Below are 21,588 nucleotides of genomic sequence, written 5' to 3' on the forward strand. Positions count from 1 at the left end.
TAATATTGCATTGCAGCCATTTACAGTCTGCTGGTTGGTGGAGAGCTTCTTTTCATTTTTTATTTTTAAGTCATTTGCATTTACTACTTTTCAAGACTCCGATTGTTTTGCTAGTTTAAAGATGTAAATTAATAATGTGTAGCACAAACTTGTTTCTGTCAAATGATCTGTGGGCATGAATGCCAGCAGAATTTCCTGAAAAGCTACAATGCAAATGTTTGTCAGTTCGTAGAAATTATAGCGAAAAAAAGCTTTGAAGAATTTAAAGTAATAATAAATTCCTCCCCTCATTTGAGGCCTTGACTTTCTGAGGTGCTGAGTGGCCTCGGCTCCCATTGAAGTTGAGCCCTTTTGTATGAACCCTGCCAAGTGAACTTGAGAAGATTTTGAAATTGTCAGCTCATTACCGTAACGTATTTGGTGTTTTGGAATAATGTAAAATGGAAACTGGAAAATGTAAAAAGCTAGAGAAATGAGTTTTCACTTTAAAGATCATTATGTTTTGCTGAATTATGAGTTAAACACTTTTTTTTGTTAAATATGGAGTTTTTTTTAAATGAGACCATAGTTTTGAAAGAACTTTATAGTGGCGGTGGTGTTTTTTTTAACTGAAGGATTTGAAAGTAGATTTCCCTGGTATATTCTTTCAGACAATCCAGATTTGGTGATAGACACCTTAAAATACATTAAGTTAAATAGGCATCCCTGATGTTAGATGTGATATGGATGATTGGAGAACAGTGGGAGTTAATATTTCTATTGTTTTGTTTTATAATCATGTTTACTAGTTGATTCCATTTTGTAATTTCAAAATTCTTTGGGAGAAATACTTATGTCTGGAAGTTTTTGCTTTAAAGTAAAATATGCAGTCTTTTAAATGGAAAGACTGGGAGTCAGCTGATGTGTAGTACAATCCTGGTAATTGGAATTGGCAAGAGGATATCCATTGTTTGAGCTTAGTAGTAAAATGTAACTGGTTTGATTAATTGCAAATCTGTAAGGCTATTTAAATGAATGTTTTCAGCAGAAATACCATCTTTATCAGTTGAAGTGCTCAAATGGGGAATCAGCTAAGGAAATTGAGTTGAGTGTAATAGTTAACAATTTACCATACCCCATAGATTTTGGGTCAAGTGATAAGAGGCTGCCAGGAAATGAGAAATTGATACCCCGGAAAAAGAGAGTAAACAAGTATAAAGCATAGCTTTTAAAAGATTCTTTTTGATAAACTAGAAGTTGGTTTAGGTAAACCAACCACCCATACAGACACCTTTTTGCTGTTCTATTAGTCTATAGATGAGAACACCAAAATTTGAAATTATCTTATACATAGAGGGGCAGATACTCATTTGGTGTAAATTATTTTAGCTCCATTGAAGTCAGTGACATTTTACACCAGCTGAAGATCTGCTCCGGTGTGCCTGATAAACTTTTTGTATTGCTGGAGTATGAATCTGTGAATATGGAATTTTGATTAAGGAACTGTAGCTGGTTAAATTTGGAGATATGTGTAGACTTTTGGTAGTAATATTTTATTCTTAATAGATTAATTGCATTTCAAAGAGTAATTTACAGTCAGGTACAGAGACACATAAGTTAGTATATATGTTACTATACCAGTGAATGTTAAAAAGTTTGAATCTAAATTATCCCCCAATCCTGCAAATGCTTGAGTTAACGCATGTGTGAAGTCACCCATTAATGTCCATCATATGCGTAAAGTTAGGCACATGCACAAGTCATTGCAGAGCTGTGGCCTAAAAGTACTGTATATGTGGAGTGCACCACGGTGATACTTTAAAAATGTTGAACTGTAAAGCAAAAAAGGATTAGTGTGTTAGCTGCTAATTGGTACAGAGATTAAAAAGATGGTTCTAAAGAATAACCAGGTCAAAGGATCCAGTCTTCAAAAAATTTTTTTTTGTTTTAAGAGTTTTTTGTTACTGACATACATAGCAAATCAACCATGGAATGTCTGTGGTAGACTTGTTCAAGGTGCATGTTTCAAAAGCTAAAAGTCAAGATTAGAAATAATTGTATCTTATTATGTTGCAGATCCATGTTTATATATTCCTCGTTTTGCACACATGCTAGAATTTGGAGATAAGAACCAGAAGGTATCAATGACAGCTCTAAGATTATTACAGAGGATGAAAAGAGACTGGATGCACACAGGACGCCGGCCATCGGGGCTCTGTGGAGCAGGTATCTAAAATCTTGTGTAAATTGTTCAGTGCACAAAGTGCCAATCTGATTTGCTATATAAAAAGGCTCTGTTTTGGGGTTTAGCCATCAGATGGTGACTTTTCATCTCTTAGCTGAGAAGTTATTAGATACCCTTTGCTCTTATGCCCTAAACGTGCGGAGCCATGTTCAGATCCAGCAACTTCTTCATCCAAAGCATTTCCAGAATTCAACCTTTTATTTCTGTCCATGGTGCTAAGACTTTTGTTCCAGGCCCTCATGTTCTTGCAGCTTGTTTACTCTACCCTTCTCTCTGGTATCCTATCACTCACTCTAATATCTGCAAAATACAGTTGCTAAGATCGTCTTCCTTGCCTGTTGCTCTGCCCATGTCACTCCTTCTTCCCACTTGAAATCCCTCTACTGGCTCTGCAAATTCAAGCTTTTTGTCCTCACCTTTGAAGCCATTCATTAACCTGCCTCTGCTTTCTTAATGACTTTTATTCCCCATTGCATAGTCCCCAGCCCCTCTAACTTGCCAGTGATACTAACTTTGACTTCCCTTTTCTCCTCTTTTCCCACAAATATCTTCATGCATTTTTTTATGTTGCCTCTCAGGCATGAAGTGCCCTCCCTGAACTAATCCATAAGAATGCTACCTTTTCCTCCTTCACACTTCTCTGCAAGAGAACCATTTATGCTCTAATACCTACAAAAAACTCAGCAACTTAGGTTAGGTTGAGTAAGGGATAGCTGATATGGTGAGGGTATCAAGAAGCTTGTTTGGTTGCATAGGTTATCTGAACTCTGCATTATTTGCAAATTTTAAGTGCGTACATATGTAAAATAAAAGTTTTTTTTTGCAATAATGCAGAACACACAGATGTGATCCACACAGTCTTCTTGGTACCCTCACCCTCTCTTTTACTGTCTGTGACACTTAGTTTTGTGTCGTGTTTCAAATCCGAGTGTAAACTTTCTAGGACTGGGATCATGTCTTCCTCTGCATTGGTATATCATTTAATACCATGGAGTCCCGATTCCATGAGCCTTTGGGTACTACCAAAATACAAATAGGAAATAATCTTTTACTGGTGCTGACAACAACCTAGATGGAATCTGTATCTTATTTTTGGCTTCTGGTAAAGGTTCTAGGAGAGCAATTTATTGATGAAGACCAGATTGCTATTGAAAAAAATTACATTATTTTGTGTTGTATTTGAGTAGCTCACTTTGGCTGCCAAACCCAACCAAAGCATAGAATTTTGCAGAACACATTTAGCCAGCTTAATTTTATTGAGTGGGAAGCAAAGTTTGTACAATTCAACATAATCACCTGAATTCAAGTATACATCTGAAGATTAGCATTTGCTGTTCTTTAACTGAAGTTGAGAACAGAGATAGAGTACACTTGTATGGCTCAGTGTTTTCTTCTTTCCTTTTCTTTGCTTTGCTTAAATACCTTTGTCACTGACTTTCTCTGCTCATTCTCTAGCTCTTCTAGTGGCAGCAAGAATGCATGATTTCCGACGTACTGTTAAAGAGGTTATCAGAGTGGTCAAGGTTTGTGAGTCAACGTTAAGGAAAAGGTCAGTGGAGTTTTACTGTTTTAATCTTTTACTTAAGATACTGAAGAGTAGTAAGTTCATGCAGGTGAGAGAGAAATTGATTATTTTTCTTTTTAGAAATTCCAGGAACTATGGAAGTAAAAACTTGGTTTGCAGGTCAACTTTAAGTAACATTTCTTGCTATTTGTATAGCGTTTTCCAATTCCAGATCCTCAAAGTGCTTTACAAAGGTGGGTAAGAAGCATTATCACCATTTTACGGTTGGGGAAATTGAGGCAGAGTTAAGTGACTTGGGTAACATCACACAGGATTTATGTGACGGAAATGTCAGCAGTGTTCTTAACTGTGCAGGTGGAGTAAATGGTTGATCTGCAAAGCTGTGAATGCTGTGGGTTTACTGCATTAACCCAGTATTTAGTCCCTAGTGTATCCTGTTTTTTTGTAACGAATAATACACAGCACTTTACAAAATTTGTAAAATTTTCTGTGGAGGCATTCATTTTTAGTAGCACAGTGATGATGATGATGAAATAGAACTATGGCCTGAGCATAATAAAAACCAAGGTGCCAATTTAATTTAAGGTCGCAAGTGGTTGTGACCAGAACCTGAACATGAAAATTTTCCATGTACCTTTTTGTCTTTTAATTTTGAAGACACTATTCTTGAAAAATATTTTTGGACACTTCATATCAAGGTAAATAATTGGAACTCAAAATACTAAAAGAAGGACATAATCATTAATGTGTAGGGTTGTTGATTAATCACGGTTAACTCACATGATTAACACAAAAAAATTAATTGCGATTAAAAAAAATCAATCATGTTTAATCACAGTTTTAATCACACTGTTAACCGATAGAATACCAATTGAAATGTATTAAATATTTTGGATGTTTTTCTACATTTTCATATGTATTGTATTCTGTGTTGTAATTGAAATCAAAGTGTATATTATTTTTTATTACAAATATTTGCCCTCTAAAAATGATAAACAAAAGAAATTGTATTTTTCAATTGATCTCATACAAGTACTGTAGTGCAATGTCTTTGTCATGGAAGTGCAACTTGCAAATGTAGATTTTTTTTTTGTTATATAACTGCACTCAAAAACAAAACAATGTAACATTTCTGAGCCTGCAAGTCCACTCAGTCCTACTTCTTGTTCAGCTAATTGCTAAGACAAACAAGTTTGTTTACATTTATAGGACATAATGCTGCCCTCTTTTTATTTATAACATCACCTGAAAGTGAGAACAGGCATTTGCCTTGCATTTTTGTAGTTGCCATTGCAAGGTATTTATGTGCCAGATATGCTAAACATTCGTATGTCCCTTCATGCTTTGGCCACCATTCCAGAGGACATCTTCCATGCTGATGACATTCGTTAAAAAAGATAATGCGTTAATTAAATTTGTGACTGAACTCCTTGGGGGGAGAATTGTATGTCCCCTGCTTTGTTTTACCCACATTCTGGCATGTATTTCATGTTCTAGCAGTCTCATATGATGACCCAGCACATATTGTTCATTTTAAGAACACTTTCACTGCAGATTTGACAGAACGCAAAGAAAGCACAAATGTGAGATTTCTAAAGATAGCTATTGTACTCGACCCAAGCTTTAAGAATCTGAAGTGTCTTCCAAAATCTGAGAGGGATGAGGTGTGGAGCGTGCTTTCAGAAGTCTTAAAAGAGCAACACTCTGATGCAGAAACTACGGAACCTGAACCACCAAAAAAAGAAAATCAACTTTCTGCTGGTGGCATCTGACTCAGATAATGAAAATGAACATGCATCAGTCCGCACTGCTTTGGATTGTTATCAAGCAGAACCAATGATTGGGATGGATGCATTCTCCTGAAATGGTGGTTGAAGCATGAAGGGACATATGAATCTTGAGTGCATCTGGCACATAAATATCTTGCGACGCTGACTACAACAGTGCCATGAGAACGCCTGTTCTCACTTGCAGGTGACATTGTAAACAAGAAACAGGCAGCATTATGTCGTGCAAATGTAAACAACTTCTTTGTCTGAGCGATTGGCTGAACAAGGAATAGGACTGAGTGGACTTGTAGGTGCTAAAGTTTTACATTGTTTTATTTTTGAATGCGGTTATTTTTTGTACATAATTCTACATTTGTAAATTCAATCTTCATGATAAAGAGATTGCATTACAGTACTTGTATTAGGTGAATTGAAAAATACTATTTTTGTTTTTTTTACAGTGAAAATACTTGTACTAAAAATAAATATAAAGTAAGCACTGTACACTCTGTATTCTGTGTTGTAATTGAAATCAATATATTTGAAAACATCCAAAATATTTAAATAAATGGTATTCTATTATTAACAGCACAATTAATTATTAATGAGAAAACAAAAAATGAGTACAGCTGGAAGACTACTAGAGAGTTCTAACTTTTTCCCCACGAATTCAGTAAAAAGTAACCAAATTGTGAAATATTCACCCATTATTCTTTGAGTAGTGTACCTATGGGTGCTCCGTGTTTGGATATGCCTGTGCCCGTGAGCTCTTGATTGGAGATTCTCGTCAGCAGTGTCCGTGGGTCTGTGCCTGTGTCCTGGATGCCCATGTGCCCTGACACAAGGGTAGATAAAGAGGGGTGGACCCACCGCCACTCTAGTTCCTTCTCAACTGCCTGGGGCTTGCGATGGAGCATCGCAGTGTCCGCTTTTGGTAGCCACGTGGCTGGCTGCTACTCTTGCTTACATTTTATTTTTTCTTAGTATTTTCTTTATTTGTCTTTATTTGCAGTTAATTTAGCATAGTCAGCACTTTGGGGGGGGGCATTCCCCCCCTTTTTTTTCTCACCCACTTTGGGCCTTCTTGGACCTCAGCCAGGACTTTGTCAAGCCTGACCTTAAAAACTTCTAAGGAAGGAGATTCCACCACCTCCCTAGGTGACCCATTCCAGTGCTTCACCACCCTCCCAGTGAAAAAGTTTTTCCTAATATCCAACCTAAACCTTCCCCACTGCAACTTGAGACCATTAGTCCTTGTTCTATCATCTGGTACCACTGAGAACAGTCTAGATCCATCCTCTTTTGAACCCCCTTTCAGGTAGTTGATCCCTAGCCTTGAGTACGGGCTATTCCCAAGACCTCAGACTCCAAATCCTGTCAGACATGCCACATTCCCACCAAATGTAAGATCTGCTCAGGATTTAAGAGCAGACCTGGGAAATTGAGGGAGGACAGAATTAAACCCCTGTACACTGGAGTGGCCTCCTGCCTTCGATTCTTTGATAAGCAAAGATTCTGGGGGCCTTATGGGACTGTCAAAACCTTCAAAGAGGAAAAGACCTGACTTCCCAGAATGGGACAAGAAAAGGGGAAAGTCATCCCTGCAGTCTGGAGCTCAGGCAACCTCATGTCCTGGTAAGGATATTGCTAATGCTCCTGTTCTTTCCGGTACCAACTGCGGGACCGACCAAGAAGTTGCACACTGAGAAATCCTACAGAGTGGTGCTGTCTTTATGCTTCGAAGGCACTGAGTCTGATGCCAGAGACTAGAACCAAGCCGAGAGTCTCTCTACAGTTCAGAGTAGCCAATTACCAAGCCTTTATGGCAAAGTATGACTTCACAAACTATTCCAAATTTACATATTTTATTGATCACCTGCCTCAGGATTAGAGGGAACAATTTCAGGCCGTTATTACAGGTGTCAGACAGTTGCCAAAGCATCTCTTCAACCATTGCTCGATGTCACCAACAAGGCCACATACTCTGTGGCTACAGATGGGAAGGAGAGGTTACTTAACTTGTACAGTAACTGGGGTTCTTCAAAATGTGTCCCCCTATGGGTGCTCCACGTCAGGATGCACACATACCCATGTGCTCTTGCTTGAAGATTTTCAACAGCAGTGTCTGCAGGTCTGCGCCTGCATGTTCTGACATGAGGGTAATTTGGGGAGGGGGGCAGGGGAGAGCGGAGGAGCGAGGAGAACACACCACCACTCCAGGTCCTTCTCAGTCATGAAAGTCCAATGAGAGACTCTGAGGCCCACTGGGGTACAGAAACCCATTTGGATAGACTGTGTTGGGGATGCAGACTGTTTTAAACTAGGCTTAGAGACACAGAGAATGTAGTCTTGCATTGGGTGTCACAAATGTACAGGATGCCATGTGACCCAGAAGTTGTAGGCAAGCATTTGCTGTGGTTTGTGGGCTCTATTATATGTTTATAAGAAGGTCGGATGTGGTGACAAACTGTCCCTGGGTAAATAGGTTCTGGCGGTGAAGGAGTCCAGAGTGGCCTTGATGAAGTGTCTATATTAAATGGGTGAGAGGGTAGATTTTCCCATGTTAAGTGGCGACTCAGGGCTTTCATGGTTGCTGTCTGAACCTTGAGGAACGAATGTCCTTTCAGGTGCCAATCATCCAGCTAGGAAAAGACGATTTTTTTCCTTTCAGTAGGTAAATGTGTCCATCTCCAATATTACCCACATTTTGTTAAATTTTATCTTTGGAGGAAATTTTTTACCCAGTGATCAGCTATAGAGCATCTAGGTGCAGCTAATTAATTAGATATTAAGTACTAGTTTCAAATGTTCGCTTTTCAGTTGTGAAAAATAGTTGTGATACAATTCGGAATCTTCAAAATGGGAATGATGATATTTCCGTAATTTACAGGTTGTTATGAGAATAAATTCATTGTGAGATGCTTGTATGCTATGATGATGGGGATATATCAGTACTAACGTCACTTTGCTGTCTGGTCAATGGGCATGTTCTTTAATACACATTTTATAATTCATGATTTAAGTGTTAATTTTTATTAAGAGTAGTAATAAGCATAGTAAATTGCAGTTGGAAGTAAATTTAATTTTGACCAATTGTTTAAGTGAAGAAATTTTGTTGTAAAATTCATGCTTTAAAATGTTTACTCCAGTCACACACATCAGCTGAAATGACAGCGTTATTTACTTTGACAAGGTAAATGTGACAGCTGAATATTTTCAGGGAGCTATAATTACAACTGTATTTATCACGAATCTATAAAACTTGATTGATGTTTTTGAAATAAGAGCACATTATATGGTATTTAGCGAAGGCAAATAAAAAAAATCCCTTTGAATAAGTGTTTCTGTAGCCAAAGGTTTTTTCGTTCCTTTCAAGAATTAGAATCTTGAAATATCGTTTAATGGAAGTTGTCTGAATTAATAAGTACTTGCTTCACATGCTTAAATCTCCCTCTTATCATATGAAGTACACTTTTATTTATTTTTAATTATTACTGTTTCTGTGCTGTATTGTATTAAGAACTGTTATCGCTTTGTGTAGATGGGAATGGGACTAGTTGTAAATACTAATAGACAATGTTAAAATATCACCCATACTGCTGAGTACTTTTCCCTGAAAATTGTTAAACCAAACTACACATTTTAGTCGAAGTTATTAAAAATAATACTGGTATTTCAGAGCCTCCTGGTTGTGCCTTACTATTTGATTTATTCTTACAATTTGTTAAATTGCTGCTGACGGTGGATTTGCTCCTGGATTATGCCAGTGTCTGTGGCAGAAAATGTGCCTTGTGGGGGTTGGATCATGACAATGTACTCTCAACTCCGTCACTGCGGTTGGTGTTATACAGTCATAAAAGTGGGCAGTGTGGTTTGGGGAGATGATGTGGTTAAGGCACCTGGGGGAGGTGCCCATTCAGTGTAATCCATGGCAGCATTCTACCTATGGAGCCACTGCTATAGGTTATAGTTGTCCTCCTTCCTTGGGAGTTTAATCCTAATCCTCTGTAGCACAACTGCCTCGGACAGTGCAGGCTGGGTCAATTTACCCTCTTCTCTGGGGACTGGGGTGAATTGAGCCCTACTTATTAGCCTTTGGGCCAAAAATCTGCCAATGCTATTTATCAGAACAGTAGTCTCAGCAGGAGGCTCACAGATATGTGACATTAATGGGTATTAAGTAATTCAGCTTCTCATCTTGCAGAATTGTTCACCTGATCATAAAAAGAAACCCCGTTTGCAAGGTAAAAGCAACAAAACATAATGGTGACACAACAGATCCTGTCACTTGCATTTAAAACAAGAGATCTTAATTACTTTCAACTTGTATGTTTTGGTTTAAAACCATTTTCTTTTTCTTTTGGGAGAGCTGCAGTAAATAACCTTAACAATCACTTCACAAGGCCTTGTAGCTTTGTAATTTGAGGCACACAATTCAAATGTACAACTCATCCTAATTGTTGAAACAAAATGTATTAAGTATTTATAAGTGCACTGAAAATTCGATCTGTTTCATCGCCAATCTAATTGGAATAATATTGATTTATATATTACTTCATAGATTCAAATCACTGTACAAATATTAACTAGCCAGTCAAGTTTTTATTTCTCTGTATCAGTTTTGATGATACATATGAATTGGCTTTTAAATTCCTTAATATTTGTATTAGTTTATCCCTTACATTTATATCTTTATATAATGCACCTGTCTCCACTATCACCATTTTTCCTTCAGTCAATAGTCTCCCCCTTGTTTATCCATTTATTCACCTGTTAGTTATTGCTAAATTCTAACTTGTAATCTCTTTGGAGCAGGGACACAGTGTTTGTCCAGTATCTAGTACAACAGGGCCCTGATCCCTGTTTGAAGATCTGAGGCGTTTCTTCAATGGAAATAAATACATCTTATTTTTAAATACTTGTAAATAAAAATGAAATACTTGTTCAGGTTTTTTAATAAATCGTCATTTTTTACCCATGGAATTTCTAAAAAAGGATTAATTTTTAAAATACAGTTCACAATAGAACCTACTGATGGTGAACTTCAGTACAGTAGTGAAACTTCACTTAGAGGGAAGTGGAATGTTAGACCAGAATTGTTTCAAAGCATTTGCAGTGTATGAATTTTAATTTCAGTTAGAGAGAACCAAACCCCTCCCCCAAACCCCAAGCCATCATTACCAAAAGGTTCTGCTGTTATAGATCTGGGTGAAATCATTGCAAGAAAAACTTGATAAATTGGCCCCTATGCTTACACCAGGGGTCCCCAACCCGGTGCCCGCGGGCGCCATCTAAATGCGCCCTTGTCCTGGCCGGTGATTGAGCATCTGCCGAAATGGCGCCAAATTTCGGTGGATGCTCGACCGCCGCCACGGTCCTTCGAAAAGGACACTCACACTTCCGCCGCAAACTGCTTTCCCCACAGACTGGTGGGACCGCATAGTGTTGCAGGTCTGGGATGATTCCCAGTGTCTCCGAAACTTTCATATGCGTAGGGCCACTTCCATGGAACTTTGCTGTCCCCTGCACAAAGACAGCAAAATGAGAGCAGCCCTCACAGCTGAGAAGCAAGTGGCCATAGCACTGTGGAAGCTTGCAAAGCCAGACAGCTACCGGTCAGTCAGGAATCGGTTTGGAGTGGGCAGATCTACTGTAGGGGCTGCTGTGCTGCAAGTAGCCAACACAGTCGTTGACCAGCTGCTATCAAGGGTAGTGACCTTGGAAAATGTGGAGACCATTGTGGATGGCTTTAATGCGCTGGGGTTCCCTAACTGCAGCGGGGCAATAGACGGAATGCATATCCCTATCTTGGCCCTGGCACACCGGGGCGGCCAGTACATAAACCGCAAGGAGTACTTTTCCATGATGCTGCAAGCACTGGTGAAGCACTGACATCAACGTGGGATGGCCTGGAAAGGTACATGACGCTCACATCTTCAGGAACTCTGGTCTGTTTGGACAGCTGCAGGAAGGGACTTACTTCCCAGATCAGAAAATTACGGTTGGGGATGTTGAAATGCCTATAGTTATCCTTGGGGACCCAGCCTACCCCTTAATGTCATGAAGTCATACACAGGCAGCCTGGACAGTAGTAAGGAGCAGTTCAACTATAGGCTGAGCAAGTGCAGAATGGTGGTAGAATGTGCTTTTGGACGTTCAAAAGCGTGTTGGCGCAGTTTACTGCCTCGGTTACATCTCAGCACAACCAATATTCCAATTGTAATTGCTGCTTGTGTGCGCCACAATATCTGTGAGAGTAAGGGGGGGACGCTTATGGCGGGGTGGGAGGTTGAGGCAACATGCCTGGCAGCCAATTTCGCATAGCCAGACAACAGGGCGATTAGAAGAGTGCAGCAGGGTGTGCTGCACATCAGAGAAGCTTTGGAAGCCATATATATGGAAATAAAGTCAAAATTGTTTAAAAACTGTTCTTTATTATTTGTTGCACAACACATTGAGAGAAATCAGAAGGTAGACCGAGGGAGAGGGGGGTTATTGGGTTAGGAGGGTGGAGGAGGAGGGAAGGATAAGTCCAGAAACCAAATCAAAAGTTCGTATATGCCAGCTTTCTGCTGCTTGGGCGATCCTCTATGGTTGAGTGGGTGGGTCCCTGTAGCCTCCCTCCTCGTGTTCTTGGGTGTCTGGGTGAGGAGGCTATGGAACTTGGGGAGGAGAGAGGGTGGTTATGCAGGGGCTGCAGCGGCAGTCTGTGGTCTTGCTGCCTTTCCCACATTAGAGATTATACAAATAGTAATTAAGCATCCCTGTTCTCCATAAAAAAGAACAGGAGTACTTGTGGCACCTTGGAGACTAATACATTTATTTGAGCATAAGCTTTCGTGGGCTACAGCCCACTTCATCGGATGCATGTAGTGGAAAATACAGTAGGAAGATAGATACGCACACGCACACACACACGCGCACACACACACACACACAAAACATGGAACAATGGGTGATACCATACACACTATAAGGAGAGTGATCAGTTAAGGTGAGCTATTATCAGCAGGAGAGAAAAAGAACTGCTTGTAGTGGTAATGAAAATGGCCCATTTCCAGCAATTGATAAGGAGATGTAAGGAACTGTATGTGTGTGTGTGTGTGGGGGGGAAATAAGCATGGGAAAATAGTTGTACTTTGTGATCCATAAACCTGGAAATCCTGGATGCCCCATCATTTCAGGCATTGGCACCCTGACAGCAGGATTGTCTGGCTATGTAGACCCCCTCCTCAGGCCCTACACTACCTGCAGTTCTAGCTATCTTCAAGACACCACTGACTTCCTGAGGAAACTACAATCCATTAGTGATCTTCCTGAAAACACCATCCTAGCCACTATGGATGTAGAAGCCCTCTACACCAACATTCCACACAAAGATGGACTACAAGCCGTCAGGAACAGTATCCCAGATAATGTCACGGCAAACCTGGTGGCTGAACTTTGTAACTTTGTCCTCACCCATAACTATTTCACATTTGGGGACAATGTGTACCTTCAAATCAGTGGCACTGCTATAGGTACCCGCATAGTCCCACAGTATGCCAACATTTTTATGGCTGACTTAGAACAACGCTTCCTCAGCTCTCATCCTCCAATGCCCCTACTCTACTTGCACTACATTGATGACATCTTCATCATCTGGACTCATGGAAAAGAAGCCCTTGAGGAATTCCATCACGATTTCAACAATTTCCACCCCACCATCAACCTCAGCCTGCACCAGTCCACACAAGAGATGCACTTCCTGGACACTACAGTACTAATAAATGATGGCCACACAAACACCACCCTATACCGGAAACCTACTGACTGCTATACTTACCTACATGCCTCCAGTTTTCATCTAGACCACACCACTCGATCCATTGTCCACAGCCAAGCTCTACGATACAATTGCATTTGCTCCAACCCCTCAGACAGAGGCAAACACCTACAAGATCTCTATCAAGCATTCTTAAAACTACAATACCCACCTGCTGAAGTGAAGAAACAGATTGACAGAGCCAGAAGAGTACCCAGAAGTCACCTACTACAGGACAGGCCCAACAAAGAATGTAACAGAACGCCACTAGTCATCACCGTCAGCCCCCAGCTAAAACCTCTCCAGTGCATCATCAAGGATCTACAACCTATCCTGAAGGACGATCCATCACTCTCACAGATCTTGGAAGACCGGCCAGTCCTTGCTTACAGACAGCCCCCAAACCTGAAGCAAATACTCACCAGCAACCACACACCACACAACAAAAATACTAACCCAGGAAGCTATCCTTGCAACAAAGCCCGTTGCCAACACTGTCCACATATCTATTCAAGTGACACCATCATAGGACCTAATCACATCAGCCACACCATCAAGGGCTCATTCACCTGCACATCTACCAATGTGATATATGCCATCATGTGACAGCAATGCCCCTCTGCCATGTACATTGGCCAAACCGGACAGTCTCTATGTAAAATAATAAATGGACACAAATCAAACATCAATAATTATAACATTCAAAAACCAGTTGGAGAACACTTCAATCTCCCTGGCCACTCGATTACAGACCTAAAAGTCAGAATATTACCACAAAAAAAGTCAAAAACAGACTCCAATGAGAGACTGCTGAATTGGAATTAATTTGCAAATTGGACACCATCAAATTAGGCTTGAAGAAAGACTGGGAGTGGATGGGCCATTAAAAAAAATTTAAAAAAAAATTATTCAAAGTAAAACTTTTTCCCCATGCTTATTCCCCTCCCCACCAGTTCCTTACATCTCCTCATCAATTGCTGGAAATGGGCCATTTTCATTATCACTACAAACAGTTCTTTTTCTCTCCTGTTGATAATAGCTCACCTTAACTGATCACTCTCCTTATAGTGTGTATGGTATCACCCATTGTTCCATGTTCTCTGTGTGTATATATATCTTCCTATTGTATTTTCCACTACATGCATCCGATGAAGTGGGCTGTAGCCCACGAAAGCTTATGCTCAAATAAATTTGTTAGTCTCTAGTACTCCTGTTCTTTTTGCGGATACAGACTAACATGGCTGCTACTCTGAAACCTGTTTACCATGTAACTTACAATGCACTGCAGTTTTCCTTTGGTATCTGATATAACATTCTGAACTCTGATTCATATGTAACTCTTCCTCTTTTTGTTTGTTATGCACTAAAATACCCTTTAACATTTAAAAAAGACCATTAGTAAGAGACAACGTAAAAGAAAATGTCAAAAGTACATATCCTGTGTATGCCTCTTTAAAATTTCCCTCCAGAACCACACCGCTCTGTCCTTCTTTGGAAAGCTCCACCACTCCTGCTCCAGTGTGTCCTTCTTCCACATTGTTCACTCCCCAGAATTGGAGTCAGGCTTTTGTGTATGCATAGGCAGTCCATCAGTTGGTGCCTGTTTTAGTTACTGCAAGTGTCTAAAAAACTTTTCTGCCCCTCTTCACTCCTTGCTGGCAGCTTCAACTGATTTCTCCCCCCCCCACCCCCCACCCCGGCCTCCCTCTCTGGGGAATAGGTGAGAGGAGTCTCATGGCCTTTCCTACCCTCTACACTCGATCCCTCTCAGATTTTACATTTCCTGGAACTCTCAGAAGTGTTTATAGTCTGTACTTTAAAAGCCCTTGACAATTTGGTTTTCAGTGAGTGAGCAGAAAAACTGAATTGCTAAGTCAGCAGCACTTGGGCACCCCCATCCTTCCTAGCTGTAGGTTGGGCTAAGAAATCCCCTGTGGAAGGTGTGCATGGGTGAAAAAATGTCAGTGCCCATAGCTGCATGATGGCTGCCCTTGTTTCCTTCAAACTTGCCTTGTTTCTTAGACTCCAGTAAGATCCACAAACCAAACCAAGTCTCAATAATATTCCACTGTTGTTGAGCTGTGTGCACAATGTTTCTGAACTGAACACACAGGAAAAGTATATTTTTGTACATATATGGATTGAACAAAAACAGTGGAACAGACTTTGCTGTATCTTTTCCGGGGTGGAGGGGGAGTGTATGTGGGGGATGCCTGTTGGCACAGACCAAACTCTGGAGAATGTTGGCCCCAAAGGAATTTGTTATGAGGGAGTTTGTCAGAAATCCTTAAAAGGGGGAGGGGGAAGGGTTATATTGGGAGTTGTATTTCAGCCTTAACTCTAGTGGTTGCTACCGCTTCTGCTATAAATAGAAAATAGTCGTCTGCCAAATTTCAGTTTTTAATGCCTTTTTTGACTTGGTGTCAAGCCAAATAATATCTTAATTTGTACATCTACTTATTTTCCTTTTACACATAGCTTAAAACTGGCCACTCTCATTTCATTTTTCTTTAGATAAAAAGGACACAATGAAAGTGAGATATAGTTTTATGTAGGTTTTAGAGTAGCAGCCGTGTTAGTCTGTATCCGCAAAAAGAACAAGAGTACGTGTGGTACCTTTGAGACTAACAAATTTATTTGAGCTTAAGCTTTTGTGGGCTACTGAAGCTTTCTGTAGCCCACAAAAGCTTATGCTCAAATACATTTGTTAGTCACTAAGGTGCCACAAGTACTCCTGTTCTTTTTATAGTATTATGTAGAATTTAATCGAGGAAATAAATTTTATTATGACAGAATTTCATACACCCTTGAATTTAACATGCAACAGTTATGGTTGCATCAGTATTTCTTAACTGCAAAACTAATGTCATGTGTTTAGCAATTTGTTGTCTTGATGGCATAATTCCAACACCGACAAATTTGGTGAAAGGCTTGTACATAATTTAAACAATGTATAATGGCTAGATATTTCAGGCAGGTAGTTAAGGAAAGTAGTTATATGTTTATGTATAGCTAAAAAGTAGTGTATGTGCACATGCATATGTGTGTGATGTATAATATCTCCCTCTCTCTCACAATACACATTCTCTGAGGACCTGATGCTGCAAGTTCCATACAGGTGCAGGGTGCACCCATGTGGAACTGCTTGCAAGATTGAGGCCTCAGGCAGTAGCCAAATTTGGGGCAGGAACCAGGTGTATCTGTTTTGCACAGTACTTCATTCAGTAGGGGGTCTGGTCCTGATTGTGGCGTCTGGATGCTAATACAATAAGTATTTAGTATATGAATTTATGAACGCTGTTCAGGCTGTGATAGAAAGGGTCATGTAGAAGTGTTACCTACAAGAGGATGGTTGGCCTTGTGGTGAAGGCACTGGACTAAGACTTGAGAGGTATGGGATCAGTTTCCGTGCTGCCTATCTGTGGTCTTGGGCAAGGCATTTAATGTCTCTGTGCCTCAGTTCCCTATCTGTCAAATGGGGGTAATAATACTTCCTTTTTACCACCCTTTGCCTCTTTCCTACTTAGATTGTTAGCTCTTTGGCACAGGGACTCTCTCTTATTCTTTGTACAGTGCCTAGAACAGAGGTGGGCAAACTACAGCCCGTGGGCCACATCCAGCCCGCGGGACCCTCCTGCCTGGCTCCTGAGCTCCTGGCGCAGGAGGCTACCCCCGGCCTTCTCCCCTGCTGTTTCCCCTCCCCCGCAGCCTCAGCTTGCCCCGCCACTGGCGCAATGCTCTGGGTGGTGGGGTGCGAGCTCCTGGAGCAGCGCAGCTGCAAAGCCTGGCCTGACCCAGTCCTCTCTGCTGCATGGTGGCGATGGTGTGGCTGGCTCCAGCCGGGCAGCGCCGGTGCTCCAGGCAGCGTGGTAAGGGGGCGGAGGGGGGTTTGGATAGAGAGCTGGGGAGTTTGGGGTAGTGGTGGGGGTGTAGATAGGGGTCAGGGTGGTCAGAGGGTGGAGAACAGGGGGGTTGAGAACAGGGGCAGGGGTGCCGGGGGGGCAGTCAGGAAGGAGGGGGGGTTGGATGGGGCGGCGGAGGGCAGTTAGGGACAGGGAGAAGGGGTGGTTGGATGGGATAGAGTTCCGGGGGAGCCATCAGGAATGAGAGGAGGGGTTGGATGGGGTGACGGGGGCGGTCAGAGGACGGGGAGCGGGGATGTGTGTGTGTTTGGGGCAGGGGTCCCGGGGGGGCCGTCAGGAGTCCCATGGAGAATTTCAGTTTTGTGAAAAGGGCATGTTCTGTCCAAAAAAACCCAACCAAAAATCATTCTAATGGAGCCCTCCCACCAGCTCTACACTTCACTGCTCTGTCTCGTTTTCTCCATGTGCAGAATGGATGTAGTAGTACTTCGCCACCAAATGTTGAGATGGATGGATGAAAATGCAACAAATTGGTCCTACTTAATTTTCTTTTCTTTTGAAAGATTTCAGAGAGATTCTGTATTCTTAACATAGTAACTTTTAAAATGCAACCACTGAACAAGTGCTAATTATATTACTGTATATATTTACAAGTGTTCATATATGTCATGTATTCAGTGCACAAATGACCCCTTTTCTCCATTGCAGTCCATTGTCTTCTGTTTGGGAAGATGGGTTGTTTCAAGACCGTTGAAATTATATTATTTGTAGATCTGCTTTGTGTAAATTAATGGTAATGTTAATACACTAAGAATAATTTTAAACTTATTCCTATGCTATAATGATAAATACATGTTTTAATTTGGAAATTTGGTGATTTTTTGTTTGTTAGGATTGATAACCCTGATTTAAGTCAGCCAGAAAGTAGACATTTATTTCTCCATGTGGTTTTTCCAGTTTATCACCTAGAGTGATTGTGCTGTTCCAGTCCAGAGCAATGGTCCCTCAATTTTTTTATGTCCATGTGTGGAATGAATTTTGTTATGTGCAGTAATATGGAGGTGATGTGTGGTGGGGATGGGGCCAAGGGGTTTGGAGTGTGGGAGGGGGCTCAGGGGTGGGGCAGAGGGTTGAGGTGTGGGGAATGAGGGCTCTGGTTGGGGGTATGGGCTCTGGGGTGGGGCTGGGGATGAGGGATTTGGGGTGCAGGAGGGGGCTGGGTGTTGGGGCATGGGGGGGTGAAGGCTCCAGCTGGTGGTGAAGGCTCTGGGGTGGGACCAGGGAGGAAGGGTTCAGGGTGCAGGAGGGTGCTCAGGGCTGGGACAGAGAGTTGAGGTGTGGGGGGTGCGGGCTCTCGGGTGGGGCTGGGAATGAGGGGTTTGGGGTGCAGGCTGTCCCAGAGCTGCGGCGGGGAGAGAAGATTCCCCCAAGCCCTCTCTTGTCGCAGCAGCCCGCAGCCAGGGAAGAGGTGTCTCTCCCCGCTGGGGCAGTTCCGGAGCTGGGGCTGGGGGAGAGGAGCCTCTCCCCGCCTGTGTGGCCCTTGATAGCCTGCTGTGCAGCCACACAGCTTAGAGGGAACTTAGGTCCAGAGTCTCTCCTTGACAAAAAACTTACTGTGCCTCAGTTTCACTATCGGTAGAATGGGGATAATTATATTTATCTTCTTTGAAAAGTGCTGTGTAAGAGCTGGGTATTATGATTGATTATTTATTTTATTTATTTTATTATCTATTTATTTGTTTGAGCTGCAGTCTCTCAGGATGACATGCTTATTCTTTAATTTATCAGTTTGTCAACTTTTGTAAAACTGCTCGTTTAAAAAAGAATGTTCTAAAAGATACTGCAATAAAATCTTGTATATTTTAATTTTATGTATATATGTTAGGCTTACAGAATTTGAAGATACACCAACAAGTCAGCTAACGATAGATGAATTTATGAAGATTGACTTGGAAGAGGAGTGCGATCCTCCTTCATTTACTGCTGGTCAAAGAAAATTAAAGATACAGGAGGTGAATTCTATCAATACTTTGTATCTGGAGCTGCTTATGGTTCTGTCTCTGTTTTCAGCTTTGGACTTGATAGTGTGCCGTGCCATGACTGACCAATTTAGTCTTAGCTATTGCTGCTTCTACCACCATATTCTCATGGGGAGGGTGGGAGGCATAGGTGGTAGTGTCCACAAACAAAATTTTATTTTTTTCTGTACTGGCTGGGAGATAGCCACACATTAAAACCAGCCACATGTTAAAAGGTGCAGTGAGATTTCTTCCACACCAGTTTTCACTAACTCCTCCGGAGAATCGGACTCATTCAGATTCCTGTCAATAGTAACAGTAAAAGACTCCTGTTGAGGGCCCAAAATCGTATCTGCAGTCTTAGACAACCACTGCAAGAACGGGGAGAAGGGCAAAGTCACTGCTTAGCCCAGTGCAAATCCAGGGAAGTTGGTGATCAAGTAGCATGGCAACAGCAGTACTCCTGTTCTTAGTAAAAGTACTTATTTTCGCAAGGCATTTACTCCTGAGCACCTAATTTTTATATGGTGGATTCAGGGTTCAGTACCCCAGGACCAGTCTTCATTCCCATTGGGAAGACGATGCTGTGCCCATTGGGTGCCAGATCGCCATTCTGAGCATGGTTCTCTCTTAACTACCTTTTTGTAGTTGCTTCCTGTCTACCTGCTCTGCATGAGTCTTTCCACTACGCTCGCCACATCATACTAGTGGCAAGATTTCCTTATGAAATTGGGGCCTCTCATGTGACCAGCTAAGCTGATTTTGTTGCATGTGAACCTTGAGAAACTGCCTGATATTTTTGCCCCTCTCATATGTGCTACATTCACTCTTCTATCCTACTTAGTAAAGGTCACAGCTGGAAAAGTAGTTGCTTTTTAATTGGATCAAAAAAATCTTGCAAATGTTCTTGCTGGAGACACCCTTGGTTAGGAAATGTGGCATTACTTAAAATGTTGTGTCTAACTTGTTATTATACAAAAATAAATACTGGTGTTAACACTAATCAGAGTGCATAACATTTGTTTTGTGATACAGCATGCAGTACTTGAAAGACTGGTTTTGTGTGTGGCTTAATTCATTTGAGGAACACTGGCTTGACAATTATTTTATATGAAAATATTCTGTAACAGTCCTAAATGTGGTTTCAAGTTATTTGTTGTTAGGGACCGAATGGCTGGGCAGCAGTTCTGCAGAAAAGGACCTAGGGGTTACGGTGGACGAAAAGCTGAATATGAGTCAACAGTGTGCCCTTGTTGCCAAGAAGGCTAATGGCATTTTGGGTTGTATAAGTAGGGGCATTTCCAGCAGATCGAGGGATGTGATCATTCCCCTCTATTCAGCACTGGTGAGGCCTCATTTGGAGTACTGTGTCCAGTTTTGGGCCCCACACTACAAGAAGGATGTGGATAAATTGGAGAGAGTCCAGCGGAGGGCAACAAAAATGATTAGGGGGCTGGAGCACATGACTTATGAGGAGAGGCTGAGGGAACTGGGATTGTTTAGTCTGCAGAAGAGAAGAATGAGGGGGGATTTGATAGCTGCTTTCAACTACCTGAAAGGGGGTTCCAAAGAGGATGGATCTAGACTGTTCTCAGTGGTAGAAGATGACAGAACAAGGAGTAATGGTCTCAAGTTGCAGAGGGGGAGGTTTAGGTTGGACATTAGGAAAAACTTTTTCACTAGTAGGGTGGTGAAGAACTGGAATGGGTTACCTAGGGAGGTAGTGGAATCTCCTTCCTTAGAGGTTTTTAAGGTCAGGCTTGACAAAGCCCTGGCTGGGATGATTTAGTTGGGTTTGGTCCTGCTTTGAGCAGAGGGTTGGACTAGATGACCTCCTGAGGTTCCTTCCAACCCTGAGATTCTATGATTCTATGAAAGTGAACATCCTTAATATTGGTCATGTTATGATAGCCTCTGAAGAATTTATTCAAAAGCCTAGTAGACATTGTGGGTCATATTTTTAGACCTCAGTCTTCACTTATATTCTTGCCCATGCACATCTGTGGGTGGTTGTTTCCTGCCATAGCTTCTGCATGCAGTGGTGATAGGTTCTAACTTCTGCAGCCATGTGGGCTTTGTGTGTGTGCAGATTATGTTATTTGTGTGCCACAAATATAGAGCATGGCTTTTTGAGAAATAGCCAGTTTGTAATCCTAAGTACCAGATCGTTTTTATTAGTATATTACATAGAGGTGTGTGTTATGTGTCTGTTCTAGACGATTTAAAAAAATATCAATTATATATGGAGACGCTAGAATACAGTTGACAGCTAATGTTAATAAGGTCGACAGTTGAAAGCTAGTGCTCCGATGTTTTGAAATCATTGGGATTTTTTGGTTTTCATTTATTTTTAATTTATAACGTTTGAATGAAATAAATTTATAA

The 21,588-nt window shown here is 41.3% G+C and overlaps 1 protein-coding gene across 4 annotated transcripts in view; it reads left to right on the forward strand.

The window, feature by feature from the left end:
• The window catches only part of BRF1 (BRF1 RNA polymerase III transcription initiation factor subunit), a 239,089-nt gene that overhangs the window by 113,166 nt on the left and 104,335 nt on the right, over positions 1–21,588 (forward strand). For all 4 annotated transcript variants that reach the window (XM_045013916.1, XM_045013914.1, XM_045013915.1 and 1 more), the window contains 3 exons: positions 2,056–2,205; positions 3,680–3,773; positions 19,071–19,197. In XM_045013916.1, the coding sequence (XP_044869851.1) occupies positions 2,056–2,205; positions 3,680–3,773; positions 19,071–19,197 (371 nt within the window). The remainder of the gene's footprint in view (positions 1–2,055; positions 2,206–3,679; positions 3,774–19,070; positions 19,198–21,588) is intronic.

This window comes from Mauremys mutica, chromosome 4, assembly GCF_020497125.1.
Source record: "Mauremys mutica isolate MM-2020 ecotype Southern chromosome 4, ASM2049712v1, whole genome shotgun sequence".
In the NCBI taxonomy this organism is placed as follows: Eukaryota; Metazoa; Chordata; order Testudines; family Geoemydidae; genus Mauremys; species Mauremys mutica.